This window comes from Monopterus albus, unplaced genomic scaffold, assembly GCF_001952655.1.
Source record: "Monopterus albus unplaced genomic scaffold, M_albus_1.0 scaffold85.1, whole genome shotgun sequence".
NCBI lineage: Eukaryota > Metazoa > Chordata > Actinopteri > Synbranchiformes > Synbranchidae > Monopterus > Monopterus albus.
In genome coordinates this window covers 1,027,489-1,050,372 of record NW_018127965.1, presented here as the reverse complement: position 1 = coordinate 1,050,372, position 22,884 = coordinate 1,027,489, and the positions used below count along the sequence as shown (strand labels likewise).

The following is a 22,884-nucleotide window of genomic DNA, read 5'->3' as shown; positions in this document are numbered from 1 at the left end:
TATATATGGCTCTCAATACGTATATATGTACATATCCTTATGTACAGCAATAGCAAAGGGCAACTAAACAATATAAGGCTGAGAGAACAAAGTAAGGAAGTAATACGCAAACAGACAAAGGAATGTGCATTAGGAAATGAGATAAAAATATAAATAAAATACTCATACATAGAGACCTGTATATGTATATGTATATGTATATATATTACAACATATGATTACAACATACATAAAATGAAACCATTGTGGTTAGACACAAAAATATACAGGTAAGAAATGAAAGGAAAAACCAATAAAGTGTCTCAGTTACTGTAGGTGTTGAGTCACCACATGACACCAGAACAGCCTCATTGCACCTCACCTTTTCCAAGTCTCTCAACTCTACTGGAGGGATGAACACTGTTCTTCCAAAAGATATTCCCTCATTTGGTGTTTTGATAATGGTGGTGGAGACGCTGTCTAACATGTCAGTCCAAAATCTCCCATAGCTGTTCAATTGCGTTCAGACCTGGTGACTGCAAAGGCATAGCATATGGTTCAGATCACTTTCATACTCATTAAACCATTCAGTGATCCCTCATCCCCAGTGGATAGGGGCAGTGTTATCCTGGAAGAAACCTCAGACAGATCCAGGCTCTCGGTGGGTGGCCTTCTGCCTGCATGGGATGGGGTGAGTGGATAGAGAAAGAATCAAGACACAAAAACAAAACACTGAACAAGCACTGGCAAGGTTAATATGGCTTGTGACTGGTCATCAGAAACGTACAGCTCCAGAGCCAGGTATACCTCCAGGAAAGCACAGGAAAAGAGAGAGAGACACACTACGTGGTCACTGCCCTCCAGTGATCATTCTGGTGAATTTCAGTCAGGATCAGTGAGACAACACATCCCAGGAACAACATCAGAGCTCTCTGTCCAGAAGAGTGCACTGCCAGGAACAGTCCCCGTCCAAATACCATCCCTTCTATTGATCCAGCTGAGTGCTCAATTGGAAAAAATGCTTTCCAGCAAAGAGCAAAAGGGAAATTTGCTCTGTATTTCAAAAGGAAATTGCTTCTCTCCCTAGTACTACAAGTTACTTGAGTAGATATATACATGGCATTAACTGGACCAAAGTACGGTGTCTACCTCAGAAATATTGTGAGGTAAATAAAGTGAAAGATGTGGCATATATGATTATCCACAGATGCTATACAGCAATGTTATACAAATACCAATTAATAACTAATAGTGACTGTATTCAGTTTCTGAGTGATAAGTCACCATCAACTGCACATTTATTCTATCAACAGAATACATCTCCATAGTGCAAATACCAACTAACAAAACCACAATTGCTGCAATTATACAAGAGAACAAGCATTTCTATGAAATGTCATGTTTTTGATCCAACATCTAAACCAATCAGCATTAAGATCAGGTGAGAGCCAGGTGTCTCCCATCATGCCTGAACTCTTGCATTAGTAGAGAGTCTGATGAATTGCCCAGCAGACACAAAGAATCTTTTACTGTCAAAATTTCAAGCCATGCCTATATGTCCATTTTGACAGTTTTCACATGAAGACAGAAAAAGGAAAATGAGCACATTAAAAATATAACTCTACTTTCCTCATTTGGATTCATTTGGTACCTGCTCCATGCACCTTTTGTAAACTAATTAGGAAAAAAAAATCTTTCTTCTGGCAAATGAATCTAATGCAAAAGTCATTTGTTCTTTCAGTTTTTCTAAAAAGCAGCTAAGCCATTTTTTTGTAAAAATTGGAAAAGAAAAACTATAATTACTAAATACTAATTGATTCCTACCAGTTTAAAACTCATACAGAACAGACTCTGAGACCACAATACAGGCAAACACCATGAGCGTATGTAATCACATATGAAACACACAAAAGTAAAATATACATAATAAACATGTTCATTGGGAATAACCCTGCACCACTGGTTAAATGCTGAGATAGCAAATTTGTTGACTAGTGTTTTGTTTTAACCCTTAAACTGTTTGGGAGAGGTAGTGAAAACAGTTATTTTTGGCAGAGGAAAAAAGTGTACCAAATGGACATTTTGATGGGAAAGGTCAAAGCAAGATAATAAGAAATCCATGTGGAACTTTTATGAAATGATGTTACATTCAGTGGTAGAAGTAATACTCAGATCCTTCGTTTAAAGAAAAGTAGCAAAACAACTGTGAAAAAACTGTTACAAGTAATAGCCCCATATTCAAAGGGGTTATTAAGTACAAAAGTATTAGAGTCAAAACATACTTAGTACTAAAAGCAAAAGTACTCATGCAAAATGGCACATTTAACATACCTGTATATCATACTATTGTATTATGATCCACTGATGCATTATTGTGTACATCACATTTAATGTTGCAGATGGTAAAGGGGGAGCTAGTTTTAACTTGCTTATTTGAATTTAATTTGAATTACTGCTCAGGAGTCTGTGAATTTTCTACCATAGATCAATGAGGTTGTATAATAATGCTGTATTTTTTGTATTAATTTGGTTATGAAAAGTAACTAGCAACAAAAGTTATAAAATAATATAGTGGAGTAAAAAGTATTTGCCTCTAAAATGTAGTGAAGTCAAAGTATGAAGTAACAGAAAATAAAAATATTCATGTATAGTACAGATACCTCAAAATTGTACTTAAGTACAGTATTTGAGTAAATGTACTTAGTTACTTTCCACCATGTTCACCTTGGTTCCCCAGAGGGTGCAATCATGTACCATCCTATTTCAATCATGTTCTTTTTAATGAGTATTGAGCCAGTGCGGTGATGTTACTTCACTCAAAACGGTTCCATTTTTGAACCACACCGACTACGACACTACACAGGGGTGTTACCTTTTTTCCTTTAAGTTCAAACAGTGAAGAAGCGACTTCAGTAAGCTGTCAGTGCCTTTCTGTGTAATGGCCCCACGGCTGTAATGACCCACATAAAAAAGTGAAATACACACTGCCAGAGCAAGTGATCCATTTGTCACTTGCGTGTGTGATTTATGAACCACCTCCTTCCTTCAAGCTACACCATCTACAAAAGGGAAGTCTCTACTTGCTAGTCACTGTCACAGTGCAACAAGCTGATGCCATTGGGTTGCTACCAGTAATAGTCTTTTACTGTTGCATGACAGTGTGTCTCATGACTGCATCAGAGCCTCCAGCTCTCCTAGGGGAACCATAAAATACAAAACATTTTATTCTCCCTTGTATTTTTTGTGAAAAGAAAATTTCAACTCTGGAAGCTGCTGCATTGACCCTGTTTTCACAGTCACCCTCATGAAGCATTCGATTAACAAAACAGTTCCACACAGCGGTGATCATATACAGTTTAATTGGCAGTGCCACCTTTATTGTCTGTGCTGTCAAGCTTTTTTCTGTTGGGTGGAAATAACTTTGATAACTCAAGCTTAATTCTAAACCATGCAAAAATTGTTACCGGTGCAGTACTGGTGGTAACAATAGCTCTGGTTTATACTATTAATATGCTTATTCAGATTCAGATTAGGCAATATGCTTTGACTAATTAAACACTCACATATATCCAAAATGTAAGGGAAGATGGAGTGTAATAAATACCATCAGGTCACTGTTTTCCTTCCCTCAACTACACATATCATCACTCGACTGTCAGCTTTCTCCTTAGGGTCTGGGAGCTGTTTAGGAGGGGATCATATCATCCAATGGGCCATGTCTCTTCTGTCAGGTCAGGGAGCTGCATAACTCCAGTTTCAACAATCAAACTAAATCATGATAAACAGTAAAACAGAGGAAAGTTTCCACTTTGTAACCATAAAACAACATTACTGCTGCCTTGGCCGACTCCCAGATGGTGGCCTTTTCTCATCTTGCAGCACAAAACACTGACCATTCCTATGTAATTCTATTGCATATTTTGTCTTGCCAAGTAATGAGCTATGCTTATAAGGGGTGACTCTTGAGTGAAGGGAGAGTGGCTGGCTACCACAGCAGGAGATAAGGGTGATGGAGAGAAGTCAGATAAAATGATGGATCAATATGGCGGATACACTAGTATCACTGCTTAGCAAGGTCATCATGTCCTTCTGCCATATCACTGGCTTTAATGAAGCGCTGGGGATCTAATGGCTTCCCATTGACTAGCACAGCAGGAGGGGCTGGAGTTAATGTTGTGCTTATCTACTGTTTCCATGAAGGATGGGCTGGAGAGATGGTCTAAGGCATGGAGGAGAACATCACTCTATAATCCAAAGGCTGTCGTTCAAGTAAACAACATTGGAAAATTAACTCAGAGCTAACTGAGCTAAATATGTAATATATACATACAGTATATCACATATTAAGAGTCCAGGGACAAAAGCTCCTCTGCTTCCTTTCACTATGTTGAAGTTGGCTTTGGGGATGACAGGGAACATGACACATCAGAGACAGGCAGCAGCACTGTTTCATGTTACACACAGCGGGTGTTGAGTAGAGCAGTGAGCTGGTGTTTCAGGAGGACTGAATATCCTTTTCATCCATTATCTATACCGCTTATCCTGTAGAGGGTCTCAGGGGGCTAAAGCCAATCCCAGCTGACACTGGTTGAGAGGCGGGGTGCACAGTGGACCAGTCATCAGTAGGACTGATTGTTTAGGATCAAATCTTTGTGCAGTCACTAGAGCCAATCCAGAGTAAAATGCACTGTAGTGGCCATCTGTGTCTTGAAACCGCACCAGCCACTTGAGTATATTACTTTATCACTCCTTTGTGTGCCACTGATGCAGCAGAGCTCAGACACGGTGGCTTTAACTTGTTTCCATTTGCTTTCACTATTGTATCTTAGCTAAAAACCAGTCCTACTGAGATGCATTGTTTCCTGAAATGGCTGGAAAATGAGTAGCTGTGGGTTGCCACCATAAACAAAAGCTGTGAGTGTATTGCACAGTCTCTGAGAAGCCAGCAGACCTGCACCTGCAAACTCAGGATCACAAATATAATCCATGCAAATATATTTCAGCTGGACATTATCCTGATTCTGGATATACTCAGATTTGACTAACTCTCTCTCACACACACATACTGCTGTTTTCCATTTTACACATGGCACACTCACACACACACAAATATTTACACAATCATTAAAACAATATTTACAAGTTCTAAAAGCTTTATTTCCCCAAACCCACACCTTGTCTTTTCTAATGTACAGCACTGTAAATTTGTTTGTCAATCCATCCATATGTACAGTGTTTCCTGCTCCCCAGAGCTATGGATGGATACCCTGAATGGATGGTCATGTTAGCATTTGATCAACCTGTCACCCCTGAGAAGGCCTGGCTAATGTGACTCTAGGATACCATCTAGAAAGGCCTTGAATAACATTATTTATTCAGTCACTGTCAACAAGGAGACAAAAAAAGGCTCACTCAAAAAATGTTGCTTTAAATATTTTCTCTTGTACTTTAAAAACATGTTGGTAAAACCATGTAAAGAAACAAACAAACAAAAAAAGAAAAAGCATTTTTCCTCTCTGTATGCGATACAGAGCCTACAATAGCATAATCTACTTTTTTTCTATGATAGCAGTTCAATATGATACAGATAACAATAAAATCTCTGTAGTTACTCTGATATCTACATATAATTTGCCTTCTCTAGGTTCTTTATTTTAAGAAAAGTTTCAGTTCTTTAGGTCAGTGTTCCCACTGAGTGATAGAAACAAACAGTGAAGATTAAAGGCTGGCTGGTTCACTGAGTAGTGCGACTGGGGAAAAAAATCACATCAATATGGCGGGGAGACCCGATGGCTTCGCTTACCCAGAAGGACCTGGGGGTCCTTAATAAACAAAATGTACATAATGATCAGGTCTTGTAGAAGCACTAGTACATGATGGCAATTACAGGGTTTTCACGACAGATGGCACTGCTGCATCACAGACAACTATACATATTGCACAATGAGAAATGCATAGGATTTGCTCCAGTGCTGTAATTTAAGAAAACATAATTTGGTATGAGTGTCGAAGAAAGGGTGATGTGTGTGCTCCAAGTCCTTGCCAACAGTCCATTTTGGCAGAGGTGAGGGTTGAGTATCAGTAGATATGTTGGATAGGAGGGCTGGAGAGACAGCACGTGGGTGTGAACAGCAATATGACAGTTGATGTTGCACTTGTGACACTTGTCTCAAACACTTGTCTCTGATGTAGCAATGTTTTGCTCAGTGGAAGTCCTACAAAAGTTCATCTGCTCTGCTAAAAAGTGACACAGCAATGTCATATGGCGCTGAAGCATCCTCTCCGCAGCGCGAGAGCAGCTATAAATGGAACGGCTAAGCCCCGAGTCGCAACATGAGGAGACTGACCATGAGCATCAAGCATCAAGGGCAGCACTGTCAAGACAACCTATTGTTTCAAATGACCCTACACTGACAACTCAGAGTTGGCCCTTGGCTGTATTGGAGTACATAATACATTTGTATACAGTATAGAGTAGATAAAGCCACTGACACACTGAAAACACATCATAAACATAAATATAATGAATGTATTGCTTTAAATGTGAGACTTGTCTTATTCATGGATAAACCATAAAGTTATCATTCTCACCTGATTGTTTTTTTTTTTAAGTAAAACACTGAAATTGACATGGGATTGTAAAAAACATACACCTACAGCAAAAAAGGTGAATATCAACATAATTTTCATTGCTTTTGTAAGTAAATTAGTTTTAAGGTGCTTTTAATGTGGTTGCCATGGCACTGTGCTTTGTTCCCTCCCACGCAATACGTAGAAACTGCAACAGGATGTCAATCAAGTACTGGCTGAGCGACTTCCCCACCCACTGTCATCCAAAGTTTTCAGTGAGCTCTGAAAGCCCATCAAGTCCTCAAGTTTTCCATTGTGTTTTCATTATGTGTGCGATTGTATGCGAGTGTGTTTGGCGGAGGCTTTCCCTGCTCCTCATCATCTCATGCTGAGATAACGCCAGAGAAAATGAAGGGCAACAGCAAGGTGACGACAGTAGAATGAAGGAGGAAAGGAGAAAAGAGCACTCACGAGGACAGAGAGATACTGGCATTTTTGCAATATAAGACATCCATAACTGCAAAAATGTTTTCATGCTGCTTGCTTGGCAAGAACAGCATGTTTAAGCTGCAATGTGTCAATGATGTGCTGGAGCAAAAAAAAAAAAAAAAAGTCATTCTGAAGGGAGATTTTCAAATTGAAACGAAGCCAAGTTGACAAGCTGACCTTTTCTGTACCTTAATGAGAAAAGAGGGAAAAGACTCGGAGGGCTATGACTGTGGCTGTGACTCAGAAGGAAGGGGAGAAAGAAATGTTTTAATTGTACAAATTAAAGGCTGAGGGAAACAGTGTTAAGGGAAGAGCAAGAGGTACAAAATGGTAATAATGGGGTTTTAATGTATGAACATAAAGTCTGTAGTTATAGATGCACATATGCTTCACTATGAGGACTCATATTTGTCTTTCATATATGTAAGTATGCGGCGGTACTTGACCAGAGGGTTATCTGGTAATGGCCATATTCAAGATGCAATATGATAACATTTGACTTCAGATGGTCCTTGGAGCTTGTTACTTGAAAACACTCATCAAAATGAGACTGGCTTGTCCACCATACAGGAGAATACACCACCTTTTATAAACCCCCCAAACCAATAAGTTAAAAATTAGTACAAGAGCATCAAGTAAAGGGACCTTATTTTGTGGCAACCACACTAAACATACATCTACACTCTTCTATCTTTGTTCTCTAATAAATTACACAATAATATCTGTAATCCAAACCATGTTGACCCATGAAATGGCTATAAAAGCGGCCTCTGTGCACCAGTCACTGTCTGGAGGCCTGTCCTGCTCCTTTGGTCATGATAAGAGGAGCAGAAAGAAGGCATGATGGGGGATCTTGGCCTTTATGATAGGAACAGCTCTCAGGCCTCATGGCCTACTGAGCATAAGGACTTGTGTACAGTTTCCTTATTAAGTCTGGCGGTATGCATAGTTTGCGTGTAGCCTTTGTCATGTAGGTCACACTAAAGGAGGGCCTGGGGCTTGATAAAGGGACAGGGGTGGAGGTCAGATGAGAAGTGGGTCAAGTCTCTAATAGGGGGAGAAGATGATGGGTGTGTGTGTGGCCCGCAGTGGTCCTGGGGCAGGTCGAAACAGTGCAGGACCCAGGAAGGGGGTCTGGATGAAGGTGGTGGTGCCCACTGGGTGGCGCAGAGCCAGTGGGTTAGTCGTCACTGTGCACAGCGTTGGTGGAGTGAGGGGGCTGGGCAGGAAGCCAGTTGTCAAGCTCTTGGTCAGTTGCTTCTGCAAAGCCAGTTTGGTCTGGAGAAGACAGGAGGGGGAATGATAAGAAGTGAGAGAAGAACAAGTGAGGGCAGAGCATGTGTAGTGGGAAAAACATGTTTCCCAAATCATGGCCCTTGTTTGCACAAACAGTGGCAGTAGAGAAATACATGTTCATACTAAAAACCAGACAGAACTGAACTCCTGATAGTTTGCCGCATGAAGTCATCAGTCAGATAAACATAACATGCTAATGCTATAGGCTACAGCATGGACACACCTTAGCCTATTTCAGTCAGGACAAGGGTTAAATCGCAGGTATTTACTCTACAACTCTATGATATTAAAAAGATAGTTCAGATCTTTTTTTTTTGTTGAAATGTTTTACTCATTTATGCATGATCTTAGATTAGATTAAGACCCTATATGCAGATATTCTACCAAGCTACCAAAAATCTTTGACAAAAACCTGTCAAACCATAAAATCTCATGCCCTTGTTATAAAATACTCACCCTCTCTGTAAGGTTGAAAACAGTTTTAAAATGTTTTAAACTCTTTTACAGGGAACAACAGCTGTGCTTAGTTTGCAAGAGGTGGAGGAAATAATTTCTCAGAGGAATAGTTAAGTACACCACCTACAATGCTGTAATTGTTTGCAACATAATAGACTTACAGAGGAAAGTTTGAGACTCTGGTGCAAAAGTTCATATGAATGCCTTAATATGTTCTTGTTGAGTCTTGGGGCTGCCATTTTAATCCAGTGTAAATGTTGTGAATCCATACTAACTACAGATACTGTCTTCTGCGAATGAGCAAACTATACATTTTTCAAGCCCATAGGAGGATAAGTATATGATATGCAGAAGCAGCAGACCCTTTTCTATTGTGGAACTATTAACTAAGTACTTTCATGATTGACTTGTTGATGTTGACGTTCCCGTGAATGACTGAAAAATTTTTCAAGTTCTATGTTGAACATATTTTTGTAAACTTTCCACCAGCCTCCACAAACTATCCAAAGGGTGAACAGTCTGAGCTAAAGTCCATCATTACTTATGCTACGAGGGAAGTGTTTTTACCCAGTCTGTATTATATGTTTCAAAAACTTTCTTCGAACAATCTTTTATCTGCGATGTTACTGAAGATAGAAACATGGGGTTCCTTAGAATATGTCAAAGTGCAACTTGCACATTCAAGTTTTCACAAAATGTGTACTCAGTGTTATTTGGAAATGATCATTTTGAAAAGTAAATGCAAGATTTTTTTAGGTTTTACCAGCGATAACGACAATGCATCACATTATGTCAAAAAGGGGAGACCTCTCTTCTTCAGTGCACTATGGACTAGTGAGTATGATTGGCTTACATTTAGTGAGTTGAACTTTTTCCCTAGTTTTACTTAGACTTGACAATTTTTCATTGCAGTGAGTTGTTTTGTGCATATTCCACAAACTGTCATGCCTAAGTGCGTTTGACAGGGCTTTACTTCTGCATCTGTATCAAAAAATGTGGTCATGTACAGCGCTCATTTTAGACAGGAAGATTATGTTCCAGGCCATATAATGGAGCTCATGATGGGATGTTGAAGCCAGGACTGTGTGAGGCTGACAGGTGCAGCTACTTTGGTACACACCTGCTTCATCAGTTCCACTGTCAGCAAAAGCTTCTTGTACCTGCCACTGGTCACAGATCCAGCTTGATAAAAGTGGGATGTGTGCATAATAAGCCCTAAATTTGTAAGCATGATGGTTTAAATCATGAAAAGCAAAGTTTGCTAAGTATTTATTGTTGTAAGGCATCATAGCTAACCTGTACATCCCACCAGCTATATTCTCCAGTTTACGTTCTAAAACAACTCCAAATGTTACTATAGTGACATGTATGTATACATATATAATTTTTAAAGAAACCTTCATTCCCTACAAACTGATTCACTTGGGTTGATAACCTGCAAGCTGCACTTTAATAATCATGCAATCATGCGGTCTATGTCCACAGTTTAAATTATTTCAGTTTAGTTTCTGAGAAATTAGGCTTTCCCCATTGGTTTGTTATAGCAGATGGCTCTAAATATTACAATAGCCATGAGCCTCGACCTCTGTTGCTACAGAGAAGAAGCTGGTGATTTGAAAATGCTTCATTGTTGTAACTGTGAACAAAACCTTCACACCACATTTGCCAAATTAACAAAAAATGGACCCCAAAGTGAAACGATTTAAGCTCTTATTTGATTGGTTTAATGTTGCTTAACCAGTTTTCTCAGCAGCAAAATGTTTAGCTCCCTCTTGACATTACTGGTGCACATCACAGAATTTTAGGGTCTGTGATTGGATTATTTATTTATTTAGCCAAAATGCACCCTTGGAGACCTAGTCCACTCTGGCTCTGGAACCAAACTCCTGGAGAGGGGTTGGACTCCTTTTCCAGAGTTGCCCAGGGTGAGAAGTGCCAGGCAGATGTGGGGATGCTCACAAATCCCAGACTGAATGCTGCTGTGCTGGAGATCTCCTCGTGGAATGAGAGGGTTGCCTCTATGCGACTTAATGTTGCTGGGAGGAAAGTTCTGACTTTTGTTTGTGCCTATGCACTGAACATTAGTTCAGAGTATGTGGCCTTCTTGGAGACCCTTGCTGGGTCCTTGAAGGAGCACCACCTGGGGACTCCATAGTTCTACTGAAGGACACCAACAATAATGTGGTCAATGATGGAGAAACCTGAAAGGGGGGTGATTGGGCGGAATGGCCTGCCTGATATAAACTCGAATGGTGCTTTGTTATTAGACGTTTGTGCTAGTCATGGATTGGCCATAACAAACACCATGTTTGAACATAGGGCTGTTCATAAGTGTACTTGGTACCAGAACACCTTAAGCCTTAGATCAGTGATGGAATTTGTTGTTGTATCACTGGATCTAAGGCCGTATGTCTTGGACACTCAGGTAAAGAGAGGAGCAGAGCTGTCAAGTGATCACCACCTTATGATGAGTTGGATCAGATGGTGGGGGATGCTGCTGGACAGACCTGGCAAACCCAAACATGTAGTGATGGTGAGCTGGGAATGCCTGGCTGAAGCCCCTGTCTGGGAGGTCTTCGACTCACACTTCCAGAGTAATTTCTCTCACATCTCAGGTGGAGGCTGGGACATGGAATCCGACTGGGCCATATTCAAATTCCTCATTTTAAAGACATCTGTTCTGAGTAATGGCCAGGAGGTCATTGGTGTCTGTCGTGGCATCAACCTGAAGACCTGCTGGTGGACACAAGCATCAGGCTGAAGAAGGAGGCCTACAGGGCTTGGCTGGCTCAGGGGTCTCCCGAAGCAGCTGATGGGTACCAGCAGGCCAAAAGGACTGCAGCTCGAATGGTTGCAGATGCAAAAAGTCAGTGTGGGAGGAGTTTGGTGTAGCTGTGGAGAAGAACCTTTGGTTGGCCTCAAGGAAGTTTTGGCAAACTGTGCAGTGACTCAGAAAGGGAAAGCAGGGCTTGGCCCAGGTTACATTTGGCAGGGGAGGAGAACTGCTGTCTCAGAGTGGGGATATTGTCAGGTGGTGGAAGGAGCACTTAAACTACACCCGTCTAACATGTCCTCCAAGGAGGAGGTAGAGGTGGAAGACTTGGGGGAAACCTCACCCATATCCCTGGCAGAGGTCACTGAAGTAGTCAAAAAGCTCCTCGGTGGCAAGAGACCAGGAGTGGATGAGACTCACCCTGTGATGCTGAACGTTCTAGGCATAGTTGGGCTGTCTTGGTTGATATGCCTCTTCAGTGTTGCATGGAGGATTGAGACAGTGCCTGTGGACTGACAGACTGGGCTGGTGGTTTCCATTTTTAAAAAAGGGGACTGGAGAGTGTGTTCCAATTATTGGGGTATCAGCCTCCCTGGGAACACCTATGCCAGGGTGCAGAAAAGGAGGCTCTGACCAATTGTCGAACCTAGACAATCGGTCGGGATGAGAGTTAGCACCTCCAAGCTTGAGGCCATGGTGCTCTTCTGGAAAATGGTGGACTACTCCCTCTGGTTTAGGAGTGAGTTGCTGCTGCAATTGAAGGAGTTTAACTATCTCAGGTTCTTGTTCATGACTGAGGGTAAAACCAAGTGTGCCTCCCTTTGGATGTCTTCTGGGCATGTCCAACTGGTAGGAGACCCTGGGGCAGACCCAGAACATACTGGAGAGATTATATATTTCACATCTGGGGTGAAATATATAATGCCTCAAATGGGAATGCCTCAAAATCCCGACTGAGGAGCTGGAACATGTCACTGGGGAGAGGGACATCTGGACTACCTTGCTGAACCTGCTGCCACCGCGACCCCACCCTGGATAAGTGGATGATAATGGATGGATGGATGCAAGAACCATCAATTGTATTTTTAAAGCAGTTGTTTTTAAAGTGGTTATTATGACTCAGCTGGGAGAGTTTCATGCCCTCGAAAGCCCTAGCAGTTCTCCAACTGTGAGTCACGTAACACTGTCTATTGGAAAAATAAATGGAATGTTATTCCGGAACATGGGTGCCTGAAATACCTCCACTCATTTAATAACTCTATTATCATCAGGAAGTAAAATGAATAGCACCTCAAAGTAAAAACACAAAACAAACATAAAACTATCCTTTTAATATAAACATGCTTTCTTCAAAGTTTCTGATCAGTCCCCTGCCCGTGGCCAGGCCTAAAGTTCAGCCAGCTGAAGCTCTTGCCCTCCAATCCAACCCCAGTCTCGGCCTCTCCTGCCACTGACCTGTGAGGAGAGGGAGGTGAGGTTGTACTGGGTGAATGCTTTCTTCATGGCCGACACAGCCACGCCTGCATAGCCACTCCATCTCACGTTCTGTAGGATGGAGGAGGAGGAGGAGTAATGGGGACAAGAAGAGATGGGGAGGTGTGTATATGACAGGAGCAGAGAACTGATTAATCTGGAGTGCTGATTCAGGTTGCTGTTGTCAGAGCTTGTCAGTGGGGAGAGCAGGACTATTTTAGACCTGTCTCAGGGGTAGGGGACTCACAAAGTACAACAGTGTGCTTAACCTCTATTACAGTACAGACACACAAACAATGCTGCCTCCCTGAGACATGGAAGCCCCTAAGCACAATGTAATGAGATCTGTGTGTGTATGTTTTTTTTACTGTATGCCTGTGGGGACTGGGGTCAAATCATTTAACTGTAACAGAAATAAATTATAACTGGTGTTTAAAAAATGCATTCGTTTACAAGCTAGACTGAATTGATTCCAGTTTGACTTATGTGTACAGTATGTTCAAGCATATCTGCTGTAAGAGTGGAGCAATTATGTTTTGCTTGTCTTCCTTGAGCATGTGTGGATGTGTGCATATTTGCATGACAGTGTTTTGTTTGCCTGTGTCTTTATGCCGAGACTTACCGCTAAGCTGGAGCTCGGCTGGCTCTTGCTGTGGGGTGTAAATTTGGGCTTGGGTGGTTTTCCGGCCAGCCTATCCTTGTGCCTTCTGCTATTCATGTGCTGTGGAGACCAGCGGAAATAATCATTAGAGAGGTAGCAAGCATCTGTTGTACAAAAGTGGAACAACTTCAAATGTTATCTGCTGAATTAATAATAGATACACATTGAGTATGACTGAAGTGCATAGAAATTACATCGTATTACTACTGCTGCCACCCTATCTCTGTCTCTGGCTACAGCACTAACAAGCTTATTTCCTCCTGGGAGAGAGGATGTTTATATAAGACCGGTGGAATGCATTTAAGGCTAAAGCAGCCTTGGTGTTCACACATGCCAGCATATCTTGCATCTTTTCCTTCATTCAGATATAGCATTTAATGAACATCAAAAGGGGAGAAATTACATCCCCCAACCTGGATTTGCTGCCAATGTAACCAGAGAATTAAATGCAGGAAGCATTAGTAGCTTGCAATAATGAGTGGTAAATAAACCCCTGCTCAACAAGGAGCTTTGCAGTTAGTTATAGCATCAGTGTGGAAAAATAGTAACTGCTCGAATGCACTTCACACTCGCAAACTGCTTTCAATGGCTCCATTCATGTCGCTATAAATGAAAATGCTGCCTTGATTTGAGCACACCCCCATTTCCTCCATCAAGGAGCTGTTAAAAGGGACTTTTGATTAAGCAAGGTCTTTAAAATCCCATCATTCATATTTATCATTTTAATACATCATTTGTGCTAGCTTTTGTAATTGTGACATTACAGGTCAGTCTCGGTTTCCATGTGTAATATCACTCTCTTGATGTGTAAAATAATTGCTAACTACGGTATGTGCAGGCAGTTTTATTCTCTGATTAATTCTGTGGCCACATCATCTATCTGTAGAGGTGAGGTAATAATATGCATCGTTTTCTCCACAGCCTGACATGATTTGGCTCAAGAGCTTTTCCCTGCAGAGTCAACAGCACTTCTGAACCCTTTTGAATGAAATCCTATCAGGTGAGCAACACTCACTTGGTATGCCCTGACAAATCTGCAGGACTTCTCCAAGCCCCTGCTTCTCTCCTTATCTTTCATTTCATACAGTACATGCAGGAGAGAGAAGTCTCAGAGTGACAGTTCTTGCTTCTTGTCCTCCTACTCTGCTACTTTGCAGCCCAAAGCTTCTGCGGTCCTATATGGTGCTGTAAGTCATGTTTTATATGTTGCCACTGTGCTTCACATATATTTCTTCCATTCCTTTGTCTACTCAATTAGATTTATTCAGCCATCTTGAAGAATTACTCAACATCTATTAATTTTTGTCAATTCTCACATCTCTCTTACAATGAATTATGGCAAATGTCAACTATACTACATACATACTGTATGTGCAGTATGACCTAAATGTTCATTTTACCTGGCTCAGCTGGGTCTCAGAGTTCACAAAGATCTCACACACTTCACACTGGAAATTTTTGCTGGGCACCCCGACAGTGCCTTTGCTGCCCAGTCGCTTGCTCTTGCATCCTACACGAGCTGCCACCACTTTCCCCCTGCGTCTTGGCAAAACACTGTGACCTTCCAGCATAAGTTTGTGCTTTGTACCTGGTGGAGAAAGTAGTAAGTTGACTAACTTGACAGAAATGATTTTGGTACAAGTTAAAAATTACAGGCCTTGATTACAAACATAAACTGCAAATGTAAAAAGCCTTCCCATTTGAAGAGAAAAGTATAAACTTCAGAGTTATGCCATGCTCTTACCACTGTTATGTGCTTCCAGCTGAGAGACGGAGTTGACTGTGACTTTACAAACAGGACAATGGAGGTGAGCTTTGCTTTTCTTGGGATCTTTGTCCTCCTCCCCGTTTGTGCTGGATGCCTCTGCAGGGCTGCCCGACTCAGCGGTCGGGCCAGCGGCCTCAGTGACCTCTGTGACTTCTGGGGCGCTGGTGTCTGAGGCAGTCTCTGAGGGTTGAGAGGAAGGTGAAATCTGGGGAGGGGAAAGGGTGACCAACTCCACAGAAGAAACCTCAGACACCAGTGTCATCATAACTGAGCTCTTCAGACTCTCTTTGGACTTTGCCTCCAGGCTGGCTGGTTCTATATCAGACTGAAGACCTGCAATAGTAATAAAAGAGAACGGCAAAGTACAAAATACTTATTATAGACAATTTCGCACAGTGATGCATAACTGATTATTTTTTGATGATGGAGGTTTGATACCAGCTTTGTCCCAGCAGAGAAACTGGTCTTGGTGTTGAGGCTGGACATGTGGAGAAGCATTTAGCCTCAACAATAGAGTAGATATGCAACTCCTACAGTAAATACTGTAACTCCTAACTGTAGGCTGGTTGCTTTTTAAACCATAATGTCTTGATTTCTATTTCTACATGTGATGTGTGGGTAAAGACACCATTGGCAAAGCTGTACTGAGTTATAAAAGTAATAGACAACAATAATTTAAGTGACAATTACTTTTTGCTGATTAATTAGTAAGGTATGCAATTTCCTTTTCAATATGTAATGTACTAGTTTTACGTTTCCCTTGCCCAGCACAGATTGTAAGTTTGCCTAGTCGCAAGTGATATAACCCCAACAAAGCATGATGTTGTCTAAAAAAATTAAATTCAATAAATCGGAAGAAAAATCCTCTTGCATACTTAAAGGATAAGGCCATAATTTTCTATATTAATGGTATTTTTAACAATATTTCTTCATACAGAGACTATAATGGACAATGAATTGCCTCAATGTCTGTCAGCTGTAAGTCCTGGATTAACTTGATCATCTGTGTGATAGATCTCCGTTGTTGTTAAAAAAAGGATTAAAACACAACAGGAAAACACACTGCTGCACTGGGTGACATGTTTTTTTCATTATGAAACCCCAGACCAAGCTAAGTCACCCCAAAGGCTCTGAGCGGCCTTAAGTTTATATGAATCAGAGTCAACTGCACATGCATGTGATTTTGTGCGAGGCTCTCAGCTTCACTTACATTGCTAGCACATCACACTCGATTTTGGGTTTTGCTAATGACAAAATATGGCACCCAGTGCAGTGTTGTCTTCCGCTGGTTTATTTTTAATTGTTTTTGAACAACAAAGACGGTCTATGGCACACACAAATAAAATAATCAAGGACCGACATGCTGACAGACTTTAACTGTGAGTAGAGGCAATTCATTGTCGGTTTTAGTCTCTGTATGTGCAGTGTTTAACATAGTGTTAATATAAAAAGTGACAAGCCTTATCCTTTAACTAGCAAAACACTTTTTAGACAAACTTATCTTTTTGAGTTCAAATATAAGTCTGTACAATTAATCCCCAAATTTCTCTTTTAGCACAATATCAGAGGCAACATCCTTTTTAAGTGTTGGCTTTATGGTACTTTCTGATATAGTATCAGGCTTTGCTTTAAACCATATGGAACAGGCCAGATTAGCTTTGGTTTAGGCAAGTAAATGCCATCAGCCACCCCCTCCCTCCTTTTTGCCTTCCTGCTCCTTCACTCTCCCTCACTATTCAAATATCAAGTGGACCCGGAGTCCCAGTCAATACAAACAAACCCATCGACTGCCAGGCCCTGCCGATAAGTCACCGGAGTTTCATTACACATCTACCCTTCACCCCACTGCCCTCCCAAGGGAGCCATACACCTCACCCCAGAGCACTGTGCAGTGTACTTGCTGAATATCTCCATTTCATTTAGTGTGCTTTCTCCTTGTACACACACAACCCTCCTCAATGCAACTGTGCTCCATTGATTTTCCCTTTTACCTCACAGAGTAAATTCATCATTTGAGATAAGGGCCTTCCTCTCTTGTTCCCGCCAAAGAAAAAGAACCTATATAGGAGCAAGATTAGACAGTCCCCTCGCTATAATGAGAGTGACCCCTGGGGGATTGAGCTTTTCAGGGGTGGGGGCTTATGTGAAAGACACGGCCACCTGAGAAGTCTCTAGAGGGGAGTGATACTGATCAATGGATTTAGCTGGAACCTTGCAGAGGAAGACACGGAGGCTGGTGGGAATCAAAGCCCTCTAAAAATCCAAAAGCTTGGATCATGAAGGGCCTCATTCAACAGAGAATCATTTCAGATATCCCTGCTGAGTTTAGGGTATCCTCGTTGTTAAAAAGCAAAAAACTTTAAGTAAGTCACGACACGGAAAGTCACCAGTAAATCTTCTACCTTTGTACAGATAATGGTCTTTGAGTCCCATAATTACTTTAAGTAGTTAATCATCAGGAAATGTTAATTATTCCAGTCAATAAGGGAAATAATCATTAGTTGCAGCCCTGATGTAAATCTGTAAGAAGAGTTGCTTTCACAGCACATTATGGTAAAACATGCTATGAAACTGGTAAAAATTATGATCAGTATTAAAGCTATCTAACACTCTTTTGTCTGCCCTTTTGTCCCTCTTCCTACCCTCTAACCATCCACATGATGAGAAAAACTGCCACCAACTTTAGCAAACTGTCAGACCAAAGGCCAAAAAGAAAAAAAAATCAAATTATGGATATTTGGATCAATTTAATGCAGGCAATCATCAGTTTTCCTGAATAGAATTTAATCGATGTTTTAATAGTCCATTTAAAGAACCTTTTAAAGTGTAAACACATTTGAAGAGATCTCTATTCAGGAGATTGATCCACTGACAACTTTAACCACAGCCAAACAGCAAATGACTATCAATACTGGACTCAGCATACGCTCACATACAGACACTGACAGGCGACAAGGCAGCCTCAGAACATAAATAACTTCCCTGGGGAAAAATCCTTGCTTTAAATGATCATTACTGTGGTGACAGACAGAGTCCCTGTGAAGACGGTTTCAACAGCAGAGTCAATCAAAGCCGAGGGTGATCATACTTGACACGACTGATGCAGGCCCTGTGTCACTGCTGCTCTCTCACTGTCTGCCTACTCCATCCTTTCCTGGTCTGGGATGTGGTAAAAAACAATGATTATTCCTTTTGTAGGAGTGAAAACATTGTCTCTGCTCTTTCCTGGCTACCTCCTGTATGTACAAATTGTTGTGGTACTATAAATAACAGAATATTTGATGTTGGAAAGTTTTACTGTATTGTGAGGATTTAGGATTTTTGTAAAATATTGGTGATTGGTTAAATGTCCGCATCTTCACACCTCAAGCATCAGCATTACAAGCACCGTGGGTAAACACAGCTGACTACATGTGTGAGAGAGCAGCTGCCCCTCCCTCCTCTAAATAGAGACCGACGCAGGGAAAATACAGTGGAAAAACAAAGCAGGATGCTCCGCATCAACCCTGGAGGCTGTGCTTGTTTATGGTTAAGGGTAGTACGGGGTATACGGCTTCTTAGGTTCTGATAGTGCAAATGCAGCGTAACTATTGATAGTCCCTCATTTGCTTCGGGTGATTATTTATGCAGATTAAATTTATATATAAGTGTTTTGCTATTACTCATCATTCATGTGACAAGGCCCTGGCTCAAAAGTACTTTGAAACCAATTTGTGACCCATCACTTGCTTTTGTAAATAGTGTATTTGAGTGCTATCCAGCACCTCCCAGTCAAAAGGTACAGGTCAATGGCAGCGGCCTCTTCCTCTAAGTGTGCATTAGTAGATATTCTAATGGAGCTGACGAGGCTGACCTTGTGGATCTAGACGATGTCTGTTTATTCTAAGCCACACAGACCTCTTAGAGGAGCAGCCGGCAGGTGTGTTATTGGTTCCTGCTGGCAGACGGTGTGGGCATTACCCTCAGGCAGCCTTCAGTTTCATGGCATACATAACTCATTTCACTGCGTGTTAATTTGGAGTGCTATTCAATTACAGGTTGCCATTGTGCTGCATGCCACCACTGGCGTGCACTGCTGCATTTCAATTTCACATTAGGCCAATCACACAATTGGGCTTATTAAAGAGTGTTCCTCCTCACAAAATTGCCTTGGAACTGTAAAATTATTCACAGCATAAAAACTAGCTATGACTTATCGACTTTCTTTCTCAACTGACCCCCCTCTTCCATGCCACTTCTGCTTTCTTCTTCCCTCTCTCTCTGTCTCCTTCATTCATTTCATCTTATCTTTCATTTTCCATACATCGCCTTGTTTCGTCTCTGTCTCTGCCTCCCTCTTTCAGAGCTCTCCTTTGCAATGGGGGATTATTAAAACGAGGTTTGATGAAAGTGTTATCAGGCTTTTGGTCCTTTGTCCACTTTCTCCTTTCTCAAGGAGACTGAGTACTCAAGGCCAAAAAAGGTGTGTCCATGTGTACATGAGCATGAGATGGGCTGAAGTAAAAGTCTTCTTCTGCTCTTCTACCAAAACCTACATATCTATTCTCTGATGTTAAGTCTAATATCCAAGTCCATTTTGAAATTTGGCTCAGATAATGTTCTTCTCCGGAGCAGGGGAAGCAGAGGGGAGGATGAAGTAGGAAATAATAGAGAGGGGAAAACTGCGCCACAGCTCCTTCGCTCCCTTCATCTTGGATGGATAAATAAAAATTGTGGACCCAGATATAGTGTGTGTGCAACATGAGAAGATAATAGGCTCACTGCAGTCAAAATGCCATAGGAGCAATTCATGCTCTTAGAACTAAAGTTACAACCATGTCTTGTGGCAAAGTCAACGGTCATATTCTGCTGAAAGAAAACCAGTTTGCTCCTTTTATTGAAAGTTAAAATGTCTGTTTTACACCATGTATATAACAACATTTCAACTTTTTTGTAAAAGAAGCTGGTGCCTTTCACGTCTTTCAACTTTATTTTCTATTTGACAGCCTCTTAAATGAAAACTCTCATCACTATTTCGCTCCCTCTCAACTGGTGCTATGTCATTCTTTTCATGCTGCACAAATACACCAATTATGGTTCTACAACTTCTCTATCTAACCGAGATAAATAGGAAAGAGCAGGAAGGAGCGAGTGGGAGTCAAGCAGTGGAAATTAAGTGGCAAAGGGGGTAAAAATGACCCCAGTGAGGCTGGGATCGATCTCAGCCAACCCCTGTATTTACACATCTGTTGCTCCTAGACATCTCACAGTCCCACAGCTACAGACCTGGCGGGGCCAGGTCAGAAAAGGGGGGCTTAGTGTGGGATGAAATTGCTGAGGTTTGAATGCACAGAAACATTGAGGAGATATGAGGGAGAGGGGTTAAGGATATGTTGTACAGAAGATGTAATCTCAAAGTGTCACACATTGGAGCAGATAGAAAGAGATGAGGGAGGCCATGATATTGGTGGGGAAGAAGGACAGAAGATGACAGTGACGTGTGTGAAAGACTGGTAGGTGAGGTTTGGAAAGATGAAATGGATGGGAAGAGGGAATAAGAGGAAGCAAAGCATGAGAGAGTGACAGAATGATCATCAAGAAGGTGGAGAGGGGCAGAGAAGGACTGATAGCTAATAGCATCCTCTTGCTGTAGCTTGCTCTTCATCCTTCTGTCAGTTTACGTACTTGTTCCCTCCACTGAGCTTGTATCCATGAGCACGGGAAGAGCTGCCTCAGACGTGGACGTCTTGCTCCTGTCCCGATCTTGCTCCCGGTCTCTGTCTTTCTCTCTCCCTGTGGATGAGGCCTCACCAGCTCGTCTCTGCCTGTTCTTCTGGGCCTCCATGGCTTTTAGTTTCCGCGCATGCTTGTGGCCCTTATAATGGGCTTCTGCTTGATTCTGCAGAAAATTGAGAGAAAACCAGGTTACAAGGGGCAACCAAAAAAAGTGTTTGACTCAGTGCTTCATTTGCTGGGAAGACTGTAGCCCACGTGCAAAAAAATGTTAAAATGCACATCTGAATATTCACTCTTGCAGGCATACACAGGCTGCAAGGAGAAGAGTCTGTTTCCACCTGATAACAGAACTGGCACACTGGGAGGCCAGAGGTATAATTGCATATGTAATATGCAAAAAGAGAGAGGATCCCATCTCTACAACTACCCTATTAATGTGCACGGTGAGAGTCAGCCTCTGTAAATCTTAGCCACATGTGGTGATACATACTAAAAACACAAATTTCCCTTCCGGATGGAACACAATTTACCTTCACAATCCCATCATTCCCACAACCCTGTTCAATTCGAGAACAAAGCCCCTGTTGTCAGGGCAAGCATGAATACACAGGAATAGCAGAAAAATCAATATGGAGATCATTCATTAAAACTAAAACAACCTCCAGGGATCAGCTCCCATTGGCTTCTGGCCTGCATATGATGCTGTTATAAAGGGAAGGAGCAGAATGAAAATCCACACACACTGTTGAAAAAATGTTTACAAAACCTCTGAATAATATATATGAGTAATATGTGCAGTGCAACCTTTATTAACTGAAGCATTTTGTTTATATCCACAGTGTGCAAAAATTAAGCACCCCCCAAAAACACACATTAACGGGACTATTGAGTAAAATGGACATTTTCATATCCCCTGCATTTAAAGAGCCCAGAGCATGCTATTCCACAGTTTCTGACTTACCTACAATGTTATAATGGTGACTTATCATATTAGACGTGACCTAAAGCTAAAAAAAAAAATTTGGTGTACCTATGTTCTAGTATTTCTATGCAGAAGCAACTCGGTTTATACAAATCTCACAAACCCTCAATTATTTCTAATAAAATTAAGTATTATGTGATAGTTTAAGGATTTCCTTGAATGGTCATAATCTCCAGGCAGTTGCGCATTCATGTGAGCTTGACTGAACACCAGTACCATTTTAAAAGTAGAGGTTTTCAACTGTGCCCAGTCAGACTGTGAAGCGCCCGCAGCAGTGAATGATCAGCTTATCAACGCTTGATTCCCCCGGAGCACAGAATCTGTTTGTTTTGACTGCTTGAGGCCAGTGTGTCTGCTGCATGTGATGTGTTGCTGGTTAACAAGCAGATTCTAATAATAATGATATTATTGTCAGTGCTATGCTAACTGTTGGAATTAATTTCACTACTTTCAGTGACGTGCGGTGAGGTTGACAGCTGGTGAGGCACTGACTCTTTTACAGTCAGATTTACAAATACAAATGAACCGTTAAGAAATTGTCTGTTAACAGACAATGCGTTATGTTTTATATCTCATATCAGCATTCTTCACACAAACGTGACCCATATTTAATTTGAGGTTACAATTTATTCCAGTTGAGCTTATTTCTAACTAGAAATAATAAAAGTTTATGGTCTTACCTTTACTTGTACACAAAATCCATTTGTCAGCTGGTATGTATT

The 22,884-nt window shown here is 41.4% G+C and overlaps 1 protein-coding gene across 4 annotated transcripts in view; it reads right to left on the bottom strand.

Moving 5' to 3' along the window:
• Positions 1-5,144: 5,144 nt before the first annotated feature.
• The window catches only part of znf385c (zinc finger protein 385C), a 133,695-nt gene continuing 115,955 nt past the window's right edge, over positions 5,145-22,884 (bottom strand). For 3 of the 4 annotated variants that reach the window (XM_020607317.1, XM_020607319.1, XM_020607320.1), the window contains 6 exons: positions 21,130-21,343; positions 15,442-15,798; positions 15,098-15,285; positions 13,659-13,757; positions 13,019-13,108; positions 5,145-8,316 (listed from right to left, as the gene is read on the bottom strand). In XM_020607317.1, coding sequence (XP_020462973.1) covers positions 8,086-8,316; positions 13,019-13,108; positions 13,659-13,757; positions 15,098-15,285; positions 15,442-15,798; positions 21,130-21,343 — 1,179 coding nt within the window. In that variant the 3' untranslated portion in view covers positions 5,145-8,085. The remainder of the gene's footprint in view (positions 8,317-13,018; positions 13,109-13,658; positions 13,758-15,097; positions 15,286-15,441; positions 15,799-21,129; positions 21,344-22,884) is intronic. The other variant, XM_020607318.1, reaches the window with a different exon arrangement.